General features: G+C 42.6%; 1 protein-coding gene across 2 annotated transcripts in view; it reads right to left on the bottom strand.

Moving 5' to 3' along the window:
* Positions 1 to 14,850, bottom strand: part of LOC109883906 (metal transporter CNNM2) — a 72,147-nt gene that overhangs the window by 12,578 nt on the left and 44,719 nt on the right. For both annotated transcript variants that reach the window (XM_031798906.1, XM_031798908.1), the window contains exons 2-4: positions 6,110 to 6,253; positions 5,572 to 5,709; positions 3,965 to 4,134 (exon numbers count right to left, since the gene is read on the bottom strand). In XM_031798906.1, coding sequence (XP_031654766.1) covers positions 3,965 to 4,134; positions 5,572 to 5,709; positions 6,110 to 6,253 — 452 coding nt within the window. The remainder of the gene's footprint in view (positions 1 to 3,964; positions 4,135 to 5,571; positions 5,710 to 6,109; positions 6,254 to 14,850) is intronic.

Raw genomic sequence — 14,850 nt, 5'->3', positions numbered from 1 at the left:
GCTTTTACGTCCACAAAGTAAATTTCCTATTTGCATGCTGCAACATTTCAGCCAATCCATCTGTAACTGTCATGCCCTGACCTTAGAGAGACATTTTATGTCTCTATTTGGTTAGGTCAGGGTGTGATGTGATGTGGGGTGGGCATTCTAAGTTTTGTTTTCTATGTTTCTTTATTTCTATGTTTTGGCCGGGTATGGTTCTCAATCAGGGACAGCTGTCAATCGTTGTCATACTTAGGTAGCCTTTTTCCTTCCTTTCAGTGTGGGTAGTTAACTTTGTTTGTGGAACTTAGCCCTGTAAGCGTCACGATTGTTTCTTGTTTTGTTGGCGACATTATAAAATAAAATAAACTGTACGCTCACCATGCTGCACTTTGGTCAACTTCCAAAGACGACCGTGACAGAACTACCCACCACACAAGGACCAAGCAGCGTGGCCAGGAGGAGCAGGGATCCTGGGCCCGGGGAGTAGAGAGAATGGAGGACATCTTGGACATGGGAGGAGGTTATGGCAGGGGACAAGACCCTGCCATGGAAACAGGCTGAAAAACAGGCTAGCAAGGGAGGAACGACTTCGCTACCAGGAGTCACGGCAACGGACCAGGCACGAGAGGCAGCCCTCCAATTCTTTAGGTGGGGGGCACACAGCTGAGTCAGGTTGGAGACCTGAGCCAACTCCCCGCGCTTACCGTGGCGAGCGCCGTACTGATCAGACACGTATTACGAGGTGGAGCGCAAGGTGTCTCCAGCCCGGTGCGCTACCTTCCAGCTCCCCGCATCGGCCAGGCTAGAGTGGGCATCCAGCCAGGTCGGAGGGTGCCGGCTCAGCGCATCTGGCCGCTAGTACGTCTCTATGGCCCAGGATACCCTGCGCCGGCTCTGCGCAATGTGTATCCGGTGCTTCTGCACAGCCAAGTGCGTCCTGTGCCTGCGCCCCGCACGTGCCGGGCCATAGTAACCATCCAGCCAGGACGGGTTGTGCAGGCTCTACGCTCGAGACCTCCAGTGCGCCTCCACGGCCCAGTGTATCCTGTGCCCTCTCCCAGAACCAAGCCTCCTGTATGTCTTCCCAGCCTGGTGAGTCCTGTGCCTGCTCCCAGAGCCAGGCCTCCTGTGTGTCTCTCCACTCCAGTGAAGATCCATGGCACGAAGCCTCCAGTGATGATCCATGGCAAGAAGCCTCCAGTGAGGATCCATGGCAAGAAGCCCCCAGTGATGATCCATGGCACAAAGCCTCCAGTGTTGATCCATGGCACGAAGCCTCCAGTGATGATCCATGGCAAGAAGCCTCCAGTGATGATCCATGGCACGAAGCCTCCAGTGATGATCCATGGCAAGAAGCCTCCAGTGATGATCCATGGCACGAAGCCTCCAGCGACGGCCTCCAGTCCAGAGCCTCCAGCAACATCCTTCAGTCCGGAGCTTCCTGCAACGGTCTCCAGTCCGGAGCCTCCTGCGACGTCCTTCAGCCCGGAGCCTCCGGCGACGGCCCCCAGTCCGAGGCCCGTAACGAGGGTGCCCAGTTCGGGGCCTGCAACAAGGGTGCCCAGTCCGAGGCCCGCAACGAGGGTGCCCAGTCCAGGGCCCGCAACGAGGGTCCCCACACCAAAGCCACCACCAAAGCGGGGTGAGCCAGAGGTGGAGCAGGGTCTACGTCCCGCACCAGAGCCACCACCGTGGATAGATGCCCACCCAGACCCTCCCCTATAGGTTCAAGTTTTGCGGCCGGAGTCCGCACCTTTGAGGGGGGGTACTGTCACGCCCTGACCTTAGAGAGCCGTTTTATTTCTCTATTTGGTTAGGTCAGGGTGTGATGTGGGGTGGGCATTCTATGTTTCTATATTTCTATGTTTTGGCTGGGTATGGTTCTCAATCAGGGACAGCTGTCAATCATTGTCTCTGATTGGGAATCAAGGTAGCCCTTTTTCCCTCCTTTCAGTGTGGGTAGTTAACTCTGCTGGTGGCACTTAGCCCTGTAAGCTTCACGGTTGTTTCGTGTTTTGTTGGCAACATTTTTAAATAAAATAAAATGTACGCTGCACTTTGGTCTACTTCCAACGACACCCGTGACAGTAACACTTTCTCTTAAAGATGAAATACCCAATGCAGACATGTTTATCTCAATATCAAATCATTTCTTGTTAACAATTAAGTACCTTACTGTGATTGTTTTCAATTAAAATGGTCAAAAAGAAACAAAAGTAGCTTCTTAGTAAAGAGCAATTTCTCAAGAATTTAGCTTGGACTGTCTGGGAGTGGTCAGAGTTGGGAGGGGAAAACTGAAAACTAGCTGTTAATTGGCAGAGAGGTTTGGAACTCTCTTATTGGGCTATCAACTCATTTACCGCCTGATGATGTCACCAGTCAGGTCAAAACTCCATCCTACCAAAACAGGCTGTACACTAAAAGGGCATTATCATCATTTTCACAATTTCACTGTATTTTTCCAACCTCATAGTGCGGAAATATATATAAAATACAGAAAATGCACTTCTTTTGACTGCACTGGGCCTTTAAAACAGGTACTTGCAGCATCACTTCCAACTTGCATCACCCTCATGTTGCCACCCTGACTCGATGGCAAATCTCACTCTTGTTTATAATTCGTGGAAAATCTCCTTGCTTTGTTTAATAGCTGCCAATCCCCTTCCTGGCCTACACTCTTAGGGAAAGGGTTCCAAAATATTATTTAGCTATCCCCATATGAGAACCCTTTTTGGTTCTATTTCTGGTTTCAGGTAGAATCTTCTGTGGAAAGGGTTTACATGGAAGTCAAAAGGGTTCTACCTGGAAACAAAAAGGGTTCTCCTATAGGGACACTTGAAGAACCGCTTAGGTTCTAGATAGCACTTTTTTTCCCTAAAGCCTCTTTTAGACCTGGTTCTAACATGCGTCAGTTGTCCTGATCTTGTCAACATTCTGATTGTGCCCACACTTGTCGACAGGTGTAGACAATCAAAAGACGCATTGTGAACTGATTGTGATTTGACCTTCCTGACCACCGGAGGAAGTCAAAGACGCATCTTGTACGGATATCCTTGAAGTGTAAACGAATCCTGACCACGAAAGCTTAGAAATTTGTCCAACGTCACGGTTGTCCCATCCTCTAAAGATAAATCGCACTGGCCTGTTGAAGTAGTAATTATGGGTAACGATACCTTGACAATTCCTCCAGAATTAACATCATGGACTTCATTAGAAACTAACTGCCTACTGGAGTGGGAACGGGAAAACCCAATGCACATTTTTTCAGAGCTGGACAAGGTATTGGGCTGTAATGTTGAGTATAAAAAGTTAGCTGTTTTCTGTCGATTGATACAGCTCGTTTCGTAAGGGGAGGTTCAAGTCAGGTTGGATAATTTTGCATTGAGGGAGGGACCAAGGAATCTGGTCACAATACGAATGTAATGGGCAGATAACAGACACATTTTATTACCATGTGTAGACGCAACAAATCTCCATCTTGGTCGGATGATGACAACTACATGTTAATGCAAGGTGTAACCACAGCTGAAGAGTGTAGTGACCGTCGCCCAATAGCAAGGCTCATTTCTGACTTGGCCTGATAGTGTGGCCCATTTCTGACCTTGCCCGATAGTGTGGCCCATTTCTGACCTGGCCCGATAGTGTGTCCCATTTCTGACCTGGCCCGATAGCGTGGCCCATTTCTGACCCGGGCCGATAGCGTGGCCCATTTCTGACCCGGGCCGATAGCGTGGCCCATTTCTGACCCGGGCCGATAGCGTGGCCCCGCTCTACATTTGTCATTGCTGTCATTGTATAACTACATACAGCATCTCAATCACTGCAAGTAAAATATCTGCTATCTGCAAAATCAGTGTTTGTGAGTGCAAGAAAGACAAATCCAACAGTTAAGTGATTGTAGTGTTTCATCTTCCTGGTTCTGGCCCAATAGCGTGGCCCCGTACTAACCCCTGGCCCAATGGCGTGGCTCGGTACTGACCTGCAGGATGAGTATGAAGTAGTCCACAGGCTTGTTCCTGTGGAAGAGGTAGTGCTCCGGTGCTCTCTTGTTCTTCTCGTCGTACTTCAGCTCCTGGATCACGTTGGGGTGTTTTAGCAGACGCAGCAGGATCTTCTCTGACATCTGCACCGGCCCGAACGACTCCACCTCTGGAGAGGGGGATGGATGGAGAGATAGAGAGGGAGAGAGAGAAGAGAAAGAGAGAGAAGAGAAAGAGAGAGAAGAGAAAGAGAGAGAGAGAGAAAGATAAGTTAGAGAGGGGGGGAGAGATTGAAAGAGAGAGAAAGAGAGGGGGAGAGAGAGAGAGAGACATAATTTAAGAACAAATTGACCAATATAGTAAGATATAACATTGTACAAGACAATATGATGCAGTGGTAAGACACAAGATGTTGTGATGTAATACCCTACAATACCATATCAACAATAGAATTCCATGAAAAAACACACTCCCTCTAATGCATTTAACATATCACCTCATTATCACCTTATCTACGGTAAATTGACTATAATCACGTGTATCGCACACAGGCTCAACCTGATTCTCCCCATACTCTTATCATTTTTCTCATTGGTCAAGGTAACAAAGGCTAACCAATCGTGCCCCTGACACCAGAGTGTGGTGATATGTCTCAGTTGGCAGCTTGCTCCAACACACTACGGTAGGGACTGGCCCTGCTAATAGCCAAAGTCCCGTTAGAGGGGCCAGCGGGGCCACAGCTTTAAGCGATGCTTAGCAGCTCGCTAGGTCAAAGTTCTCACCAAATCCCCTACAAATGCAACATATTTTAATCACCTGTGCTCTACTACTGGTAGCTAGCTGGGACATCGGTGATTCCGGTTGTACGTTCCATGGGATTTTTCTAATAGTATTTAAAATCTTTTAAACACTTGGCACCACAGCCATATATTGATCTGGATCTAATGTTCTGCTTTGAGCTTTATCCTGTTTGCTTTAGCCTGCCTGAAGTGCCAGATGGGATGGGGTTTGCACTTTGGGGACTATTCCATTCGACTCATTGCCCTAGGCAAGCTCAATCAAGCACATCTCAATCAATAATTTCAAGCATATGTGAATGCAGGTCTGGCATGCGGACATGTAGACATGCCTTCTGTGAGAACCCCGGCAATCAGCCAAACTGTTGAAAGTGATGTCATCGTGAAAGTAGTGTAACCGAATTGTGGTATGTGTTCCAAGCTAAATGCTACAGTCTCCCAACCGATGAGAACATGACACGCAAGCAAATAGTCCGCCATGTTTTCAGACTGAGCCATATAAAGTCTGTGCAGACATCCCATGCAGCGCTCCTCAGAGGCCTAGTGTTTCCTCTCAGACAAACACCCATGTGTACATCACAAACACACACACACATTCACTTGTCGCAAACACACACACAAACACACACTCTCGCCCTCTCCACACACACACACACACACACACACACACACACACACACACACACACACACACACACACACACACACACACACACACACACACACACACACACACACACACGTTCCACAGTCAGGGTTCTGAGGGCACACTGGGGGAAGTCAAGCAGCAACGCAGTGTCCACACTTGCCTGTTGCTAGGTAACGCAGGGTTGCCAGCAGAAGCTGAGGTGATATTTTAACCTTCATTTCACTGTCGTTGGGCTTGAAGGCTGAGAAATCCTGCTTCCGCTCACGATGGGTGATTTTCTTCTTCGTTTTGTTGTCAGCTGAGGGGAGAAAAATGGGATGAAAGGGGAGAAATAGTTTTGGGGAAAAGGGAGAAATTGTAAGCTGACTTTGATAGTGCATTTCCTAGGTACAAGGGTGAATAAACTTTAGTTGCTCAAAGGAATGTATTTTCAAGCAAATATATTCTTCCCCTATGGACAACGTGTGTACAATTTAAAATGACAAAAAATGGGGGAAACAGAGTTGCCGTTGAAACATTACTGGACATAACAACGATGTAAAATGCCTGGAAGCTAAACCTTTGCAGTAGCACCTTACATTACAGCAGATAATAAAGTGGTACTAGTCTGGTAACAGGTTCAAGCTACTCAAAATGAAAACATTGATACCCCTTCATTTCAGTAAAATGTGCGTGAAGTAAATAGTTTGGGCACCTACTGTACAAGTCTGTCTCGTCCAGGATCTCTGACTTGATGATTTCCTCGATTATGTCCTCCAGGGTGACGATGCCCAGGACCTCGTAGAAGGGGTCCCCCTCACCCTCGTTGTTCACCCTTTGAACTATGGCCAGGTGGGATTTACCTAACACACACACACACACACACACACACACACACAGAAGGAGCGATAGAGAGACAGCGATAGAGAGAGATAGAGAGACAGAACACACATTTAAGAGGTTGTAAAGTTTTGGGTCATAATGATAAAGTGCAGCAAGAGCCTCTGTCTCCAACGCTATAAAGGTCAACTTATGAACACGGTGGTCTTTTTGAACACTCAGAGGATAGAGGTCAAGTACTCTCTGTTCATGCAATATATCACTAATTATAAACCAGGTGGTTCGAGGCCTGAATGCTGATTGGCTGAAAGTATGACAAAAAATGTTTTTTTTTAACATTGTTAAACAGTTTATAACAGCAATAAGGCATCTTAGAGGTGTGTAGTATATGGCCAATATTCCGCTTGCTGTATCCAGGTACTCTGTGTTCTGTCGTGCAAAAGAACAGCACTTAGCCGTGGTATTTTGGCAACATAACACACCTCCCCAGGCCTTATGGCTTAATGATACATTGCATAAAGTAATAAAGCACACATCATACATCAATACAGTATTTCACATCTGGGATATTTCATCAGGGCATATACAGTGCATTCGGGAAAGTATTCAGACCCCTTCATTTTTCCACATTTGGTTAGTTACAGCCTTATTTTAACATTGATTAAATATTTTTTCCCCCTCATCAATTTACATCCAAAATCCCATAAAAACAAAGAAAAAACAGGTTTTTAGTCATTTTTGCAACAAATTTTTATTTTATTTTTAAATAACAGCAATAATTACCTTACATAAGTATTCAGACCGTTTGCTATGAGACTCAAAATTGAGCTCAGGTGCATCCTGTTTCCATTGATCGTCTTTTAAATGTTTCTAGAACTTGATTGGATTCCACCTGTGGTAAATTAAATTGATTGGACATGATTTGGAAAGGCACACACCTGTCTGTATAAGGTCCCACAGTTGACAGTGTATGTCAGAGCAAAAACCAAGCCATGAGGTCAAAGGAATTGTCCATAGAGCTCACAGAGACAGGATTGTGTCGAGGCACAGATCTGGGGAACAGACCAAAAATGTCCTGCAGCATTGAAGGTTCCCAAGAACACAGTGGCCACATCATTCTTAAATGGAAGACGTTTGGAACCATCCAAGACTCTTCCAAGAGCTGGCCGCCCAACCAAACTGTGCAATCAGGGGAGAAGGGCCTTGGTCAGGGAGGTGACCAAGAACCCGATGGTCACTCTGACAGAGGTCCAGAGTTCCTCTGTGGAGATGGGAGAACCTTCCAGAAGGACTACCATCTCTGTAGCACTCCACCAATCAGGCCTTTATGGTAGAGTGGCCAGACGGAAGCCACTCCTCAGTAAAAGGCACATGACAGCCCACTTGGAGTTTGTCAAAAGGGACCTAAAGGACTCTCAGACCATGAGAAACAAGATGATCTAGTCTGATGAAACCAAGATTGATCTCTTTGGCCTGAATGCCAAGTGTCATGTATGGAGGAAACCTGGCACCATCCCTACGGTGAAGCATGGTGGTGTCAGCATCATGTTGTGGGGATGTTTTTCAGCGGAATGGGACTGGGAGACTAGTCAAGATCGAGGCAAAGATGAACAGAGCAAAGTACAGAGATGAAAACCTGCTCAGACTGGGGCAAAGGTTCACCTTCCAACAGGACAACGACCCTAAGCACACAGCCAAGAGAACACAGGAGTGGCTTCAGGACAAGTCTCTGAATGTCCTTGAGAGGCCCAAGCCAGAGCCCGGACTTTAACCTGATCAAACATCTCCGGAGGGAACTGAGAATAGCTGTGCAGCGACGCTCCTCATCCAACCTGACAGAGTTTGATAGGATCTGCAGAGAAGAATAAGAGAAACTCCCCAAATACACGTGTGCCAAGCTTGTAGCAACATACCTAAGAAGACTCACGACTTAAATCGCTGCCAAAGGTGCTTCAACAAAGTACTGAGAAAATTTAATTTATTATTTTATTTTTTATTTTACCATATGATATGTATGAACATACTGGGTATATGCTTTGAGGTTTGCAACTTAATAAAAGCTTGCAGAAAGTAACAGTGAGTAACATAGTAACACTAGTAATACAGTAGTAATAGTAACATAGTAACACTAGTAATACAGTAATAGTGAGATGGTAACACTAGTAATACAGTAATAGTGAGATGGTAACACTAGTAATACAGTAATAGTGAGATAGTAACACTAGTAACAAAGTAGTAACAGCGAGATAGTAACACTAGTAATACAGTAGTAATAGTGAGATGGTAACACTAGTAACAAAGTAGTAACAGCGAGATAGTAACACTAGTAATACAGTAGTAACAGTGAGATAGTAAAACCAGTAATACAGTAGTAACAGTAACATAGTAACACTACTAATACAGTAGTATCAGTAACATAGTAACACTAGTATAATACAGTAGTAACAGTGAGATGGTAACACTAGTAATACAGTAGTAACAGTGAGATGGTAACACTGGTATAATACAGTAGTATCAGTAACATAGTAACACTAGTAATACAGTAGTAACAGTGACATAGTAACACTAGTATAATACAGTAGTAACAGTAACATAGTAACACTAGTAATACAGTAGTAACAGTGAGATGGTAACAGTAGTAATACAGTAGTAACAGTGAGATGGTAACACTAGCAATACAGTAGTATCAGTAACATAGTAACACTAGTAATGCAGTAGTAACAGTAACATAGTAACACTAGTAATACAGTAGTATCAGTAACATAGTAACACTAGTATAATACAGTAGTAACAGTGAGATGGTAACACTAGTAATACAGTAGTAACAGTAACATAGTAACACTAGTAATACAGTAGTAACAGTGAGATGGTAATACTAGTAATACAGTAGTAACAGTAACATAGTAACACTAGTAATACAGTAGTAACAGTGAGATGGTAACACTGGTATAATACAGTAGTATCAGTAACATAGTAACACTAGTAATACAGTAGTAACAGTGACATAGTAACACTAGTATAATACAGTAGTAACAGTAACATAGTAACATTAGTAATACAGTAGTAACAGTGAGATGGTAACAGTAGTAATACAGTAGTAACAGTGAGATGGTAACACTAGCAATACAGTAGAAACAGTAACATAGTAACACTAGTAATGCAGTAGTAACAGTAACATAGTAACACTAGTAATACAGTAGTATCAGTAACATAGTAACACTAGTATAATACAGTAGTAACAGTGAGATGGTAACACTAGTAATGCAGTAGTAACAGTAACATAGTAACACTAGTAATACAGTAGTATCAGTAACATAGTAACACTAGTATAATACAGTAGTAACAGTGAGATGGTAACACTAGTAATGCAGTAGAAACAGTAACATAGTAACACTAGTAATACAGTAGTAACAGTGAGATGGTAACAGTAGTAATACAGTAGTAACAGTGAGATGGTAACACTAGTAATACAGTAGTAACAATGAGATGGTAACACTAGTAATACAGTAGTAACAGTGAGATGGTAACACTAGTAATACAGTAGTAACAATGAGATGGTAACACTAGTAATACAGTAGTAACAGTGAGATGGTAACACTAGTAATACAGTAGTAACAGTAACATAGTAACACTAGTAATGCAGTAGTAACAGTAACATAGTAACACTAGTAATACAGTAGTAGCAGTGAGATGGTAACACTAGTAATACAGTAGTAACAGTAACATAGTAACACTAGTAATACAGTAGTAACAGTACCATAGTAACACTAGTAATACAGTAGTAGCAGTGAGATGGTAACACTAGTAATACAGTAGAAACAGTAACATAGTAACACTAGTAATGCAGTAGTAACAGTAACATAGTAACACTAGTAATACAGTAGTATCAGTAACATAGTAACACTAGTATAATACAGTAGTAACAGTGAGATGGTAACACTAGTAATGCAGTAGTAACAGTAACATAGTAACACTAGTAATACAGTAGTATCAGTAACATAGTAACACTAGTATAATACAGTAGTAACAGTGAGATGGTAACACTACTAATACAGTAGTAACAGTGAGATGGTAACACTAGTAATACAGTAGTAACAATGAGATGGTAACAGTAGTAATACAGTAGTAACAGTGAGATGGTAACACTAGTAATACAGTAGTAACAATGAGATGGTAACACTAGTAATACAGTAGTAACAGTGAGATGGTAACACTAGTAATACAGTAGTAACAATGAGATGGTAACACTAGTAATACAGTAGTAACAGTGAGATGGTAACACTAGTAATACAGTAGTAACAGTAACATAGTAACACTAGTAATGCAGTAGTAACAGTAACATAGTAACACTAGTAATACAGTAGTAGCAGTGAGATGGTAACACTAGTAATACAGTAGTAACAATGAGATGGTAACACTAGTAATACAGTAGTAACAGTAACATAGTAACACTAGTAATGCAGTAGTAACAGTGAGATGGTAACACTAGTAATACAGTAGTAACAGTGAGATGGTAACACTAGTAATACAGTAGTAACAGTAACATAGTAACACTAGTAATACAGTAGTAACAGTGAGATGGTAACACTAGTAACACAGTAGTAACAGTAACATAGTAACACTAGTAATACAGTAGTAACAGTACCATAGTAACACTAGTAATACAGTAGTAGCAGTGAGATGGTAACACTAGTAATACAGTAGTAACAGTAACATAGTAACACTAGTAATACAGTAGTAACAGTGAGATGGTAACACTAGTAATACAGTAGTAACAGTAACATAGTAACACTAGTATAATACAGTAGTAACAGTAACATAGTAACACTGGTATAATACAGTAGTAACAGTGAGATGGTAACACTAGTAATACAGTAGTAACAGTAACATAGTAACATAGTATAATACAGTAGTAACAGTAACATAGTAACACTAGTAATACAGTAGTAGCAGTGAGATGGTAACACTAGTAATACAGTAGTAACAGTGAGATGGTAACACTAGTAATACAGTAGTAACAGTAACATAGTAACACTAGTATAATACAGTAGTAACAGTAACATAGTAACACTAGTAATACAGTAGTAACAGTGACATAGTAACACTAGTATAATACAGTAGTAACAGTAAAATAGTAACACTGGTATAATACAGTAGTAACAGTGAGATGGTAACACTAGTAATACAGTGGTAACAGTAGCCTACTGTGATGCTGTACCATGACATGATATCAAGCTCTTGGCCTATTACGTGACTGTATTGATCTGTATCAATCAGTATAAAATAAGAAACAATGTTCTACTGTCTGGCACACAGCAATGACAATCATTCCATTGGTCATCTGATGGAAAGAAACCTTAACCCACATCTGCTTTCCCAGGACCCTCTACTACACAGCCACTGTCTGCAAAAACCCATCCATGCAAAATACTGTCAACCAAAACGCTAAACAAATTCTTTGCCTTTTCTCAGCGAGTGATCATTTAAAAGGAATTTTCCAGAGGAGGCCCGGCCCGGGCTAATATTAGCCCAGAAAATGAAGTTTCCGTTCCCGCCCTCCCGGGCGATATTCTCACTGACCGAAGTCACTACTGTGTGATCAGATTGTCTTGGAGCTTGTGGGGTCGTTTAGATGCAGATAGGGCATAGTTTAAATACTAAGGACTCTCTCTCTCTCTCTATCTCTCTCTTTCTCACTCTGGTCCCTCAATGGGGTAAATGGATCCAGTTAAGTACTTCCCTCTACACTGTGTTACTCTGAGCACCTGAGGTAGTTGGAAAACAGAACAGCTCCATGTTGATCAGAGGGAAATCACTCCAAATACACAGGTGTTGCAGATCGAGTAGAAACCAACCCTGGAATGTGTGTTAACTTGGCCCTTTCCTGCAGTCAAATGACCTACTAACCTCATTGTGGAATGTTATTCATATTTTTCTTCATTATAAAAATAAGAAAAGCAGAAAATATGGTGTTTCTATGTCAAACAGTTTTGTTATATACTGAAAAAATATATAAACGCATCATGTAAAGTGTTGGTCCCATGTTTCATAAAAGATTGCAAAAAAGTTCCATACGCACAAAAAGCTTATTTCTTTCAAATCTTGTGCACAAATTTGTTTCCATCCCTGTTAGTGAGCATTTCGCCTTTAACAAGAGAATCCATCCACCTGTGGAATATCAAGAACCTGATGCTGCTTTTATTTTCCTTGTACTGGGGAAAATAAAAGGCCACTCTAAAATGTGCAGTTTTGCCACACAACACCATGCCACAGATTCCTCAAGTTTTGAGGGTGCATGTAATTGGCATGCTGACTGCAGGAATGTCCACCAAAGCTGTTGCCAGGGCATTTAATGTTAATTTCTCTACCATATGCCGCCTCCAACGTCATTTTAGAGAATTTGGCAGTAAGTCTAACCAGCTCATAAACGCAGACCACGTGTAACCACGCTAGCCCAGGACCTCAACACCCGGCTTCTTCACCTGCGGGATCATCTGATAACAGCCACCCAGACATACCAGCCACCCAGACAGCTGACGAAACTAAGGAGTATTTCTGTCTGTAATAAGGCCCTTTTATGGGGAAAAACTAATTCTGATTGGCTGGGCCTGGCTCCCAATTGGGTGGGCCCCTGCCCTGAATGTGAAATCCATAGATCAAATCAAATCAAAGTTTATTTGTCACGTGCGCCGAATACAACAAGTGTAGACCTTACAGTGAAATGCTTACTTACAGGCTCTAACCAATAGTGGGGAAAAAAGGTATGTGTGTGTGTGTGTGTGTGTGTGTGTGTGTGTGTGTGTGTGTGTGTGTGTGTGTGTGTGTGTGTGTGTGTGAGTGTGAGTGTGAGTGTGAGTGTGTGTGTGTGTGTGAGTGTGTGTGTGTAGGTAAGTAAAGAAATAAAACAACAGTAAAAAGATATTTGAAACAGTAGCATGGCTATATACAGACACCGGTTAGTCAGGCTTATTGAGGTCGCATGTACATGTAGGTATGGTTAAAGTGACTATGCATATATGATGAACAGAGAGTAGAGGTCGGCCGATTAATCGGAATGGCCGATTAATTAGGGCCGATTTCAAGTTTTCATAACAATCGGAAATCTGTATTTTTGGGCACCGATTTGACGTTTATTTTTATTTTGTATACCTTTATTTAACTAGGCAAGTCAGTTAATAACACATTCTTATTTTCAATGACAGCCTAGGAACGGTGGGTTAACTGCCTCGTTCAGGGGCAGAAGGACAGATTTTCACCCTGTCAGCTCGGGGGATCCAATAACGACCTGCCTCTCTCTCGTTGCACTTCACAAGGAGACAACCTGTTACGCGAATGCAGTAAGCCAAGGTAAGTTGCTAGCTAGCATTAAACTTATCTTGTAAAAAACAATCAATCATAATCACTAGTTAACTACACATGGTTGATGATATTACTATTATCTAGTGTGTCCTGCGTTGCATATAATCTGACTGAGCATACAAGCATACAAGTATCTAAGTATCTGACTGAGCGGTGGTAGGCAGAAGCAGGCGCGTAAACATTCATTCAAACAGCACTTTCGTGCATTTTGCCACCAGCTCTTCGTTGTGTGTCAAGCATTGCGCTGTTTATGACTTCAAGCCCATCAACTCCTGAGATGAGGCTGGTGTAACCAAAGTGAAATGGCTAGCTAGTTAGCGTGCGCTAATAGCGTTTCAAACGTCACTTGCTCTGAGCCTTCTAGTAGTTGTTCCCCTTGCTCTGCATGGGTAACGCTGCTTTGATGGTGGTTGTTGTCGTTGTGTTGCTAGTTCGAGCCCAGGGAGGAGCGAGGAGAGGGACGGAAGCTATACTGTTACACTGGCAATACTAAAGTGCCTACAAGAACATCCAATAGTCAAAGGTTAATGAAATACAAATGGTATAGAGGGAAATAGTCCTATAATTCCTATAATAACTTCAACCTAAAACTTCTTACCTGGGAATATTGAAGACTCATGTTAAAAGGAACCACCAGCTTTCATATGTTTTAATGTTCTGAGCAACGAACTGAAACGTTAGCTTTCTTACATAGCACATATTGCACTTTTACTTTCTTCTCCAACACTTCGTTTTTGCATTATTTAAACCAAATTGAACATGTTTCATTATTTACTTGAGGCCAAATTGATTTTATTGAAGTATTATATTAAGTTAAAATAAGTGTTCATTCAGTATTGTTGTAATTGCCATTATTAAAAATACATGTTAAAGAATCGGCTGATTAATCGGCATCTTTGGTCCTCCAATAATCGGTATCGGCGTTGAAAAATCATAATCGGTCGACCTCTAACAGAGAGTAGCAGTAGCGTAAAAAGAGGGGTTGGCGGGTGGCGGGTGGTGGGACACAATGCAGATAGCCCGGTTAGCCAATGTGCGGGAGCACTGGTTGGTCGGGCCAATTGAGGTAGTTTGTACATGAATGTATAGTTAAAGTGACTATGCATATATGATAAACAGAGAGTAGCAGCAGCTTGGGGGGGGCACACAATGCAAATAGTCTGGGTAAGTCCATTTGGTTACCTGTTCAGGAGTCTTATGGCTTGGGGGTAAAAACTGTTGAGAAGCCTGTTTGTCCTAGACTTGGCACGCCGGTACCGCT

This window comes from Oncorhynchus kisutch, linkage group LG20, assembly GCF_002021735.2.
Source record: "Oncorhynchus kisutch isolate 150728-3 linkage group LG20, Okis_V2, whole genome shotgun sequence".
Lineage (NCBI taxonomy): Eukaryota > Metazoa > Chordata > Actinopteri > Salmoniformes > Salmonidae > Oncorhynchus > Oncorhynchus kisutch.
Note: the sequence above shows the minus strand (reverse complement) of the source record. Positions and strands in the feature narration are given on the sequence as shown.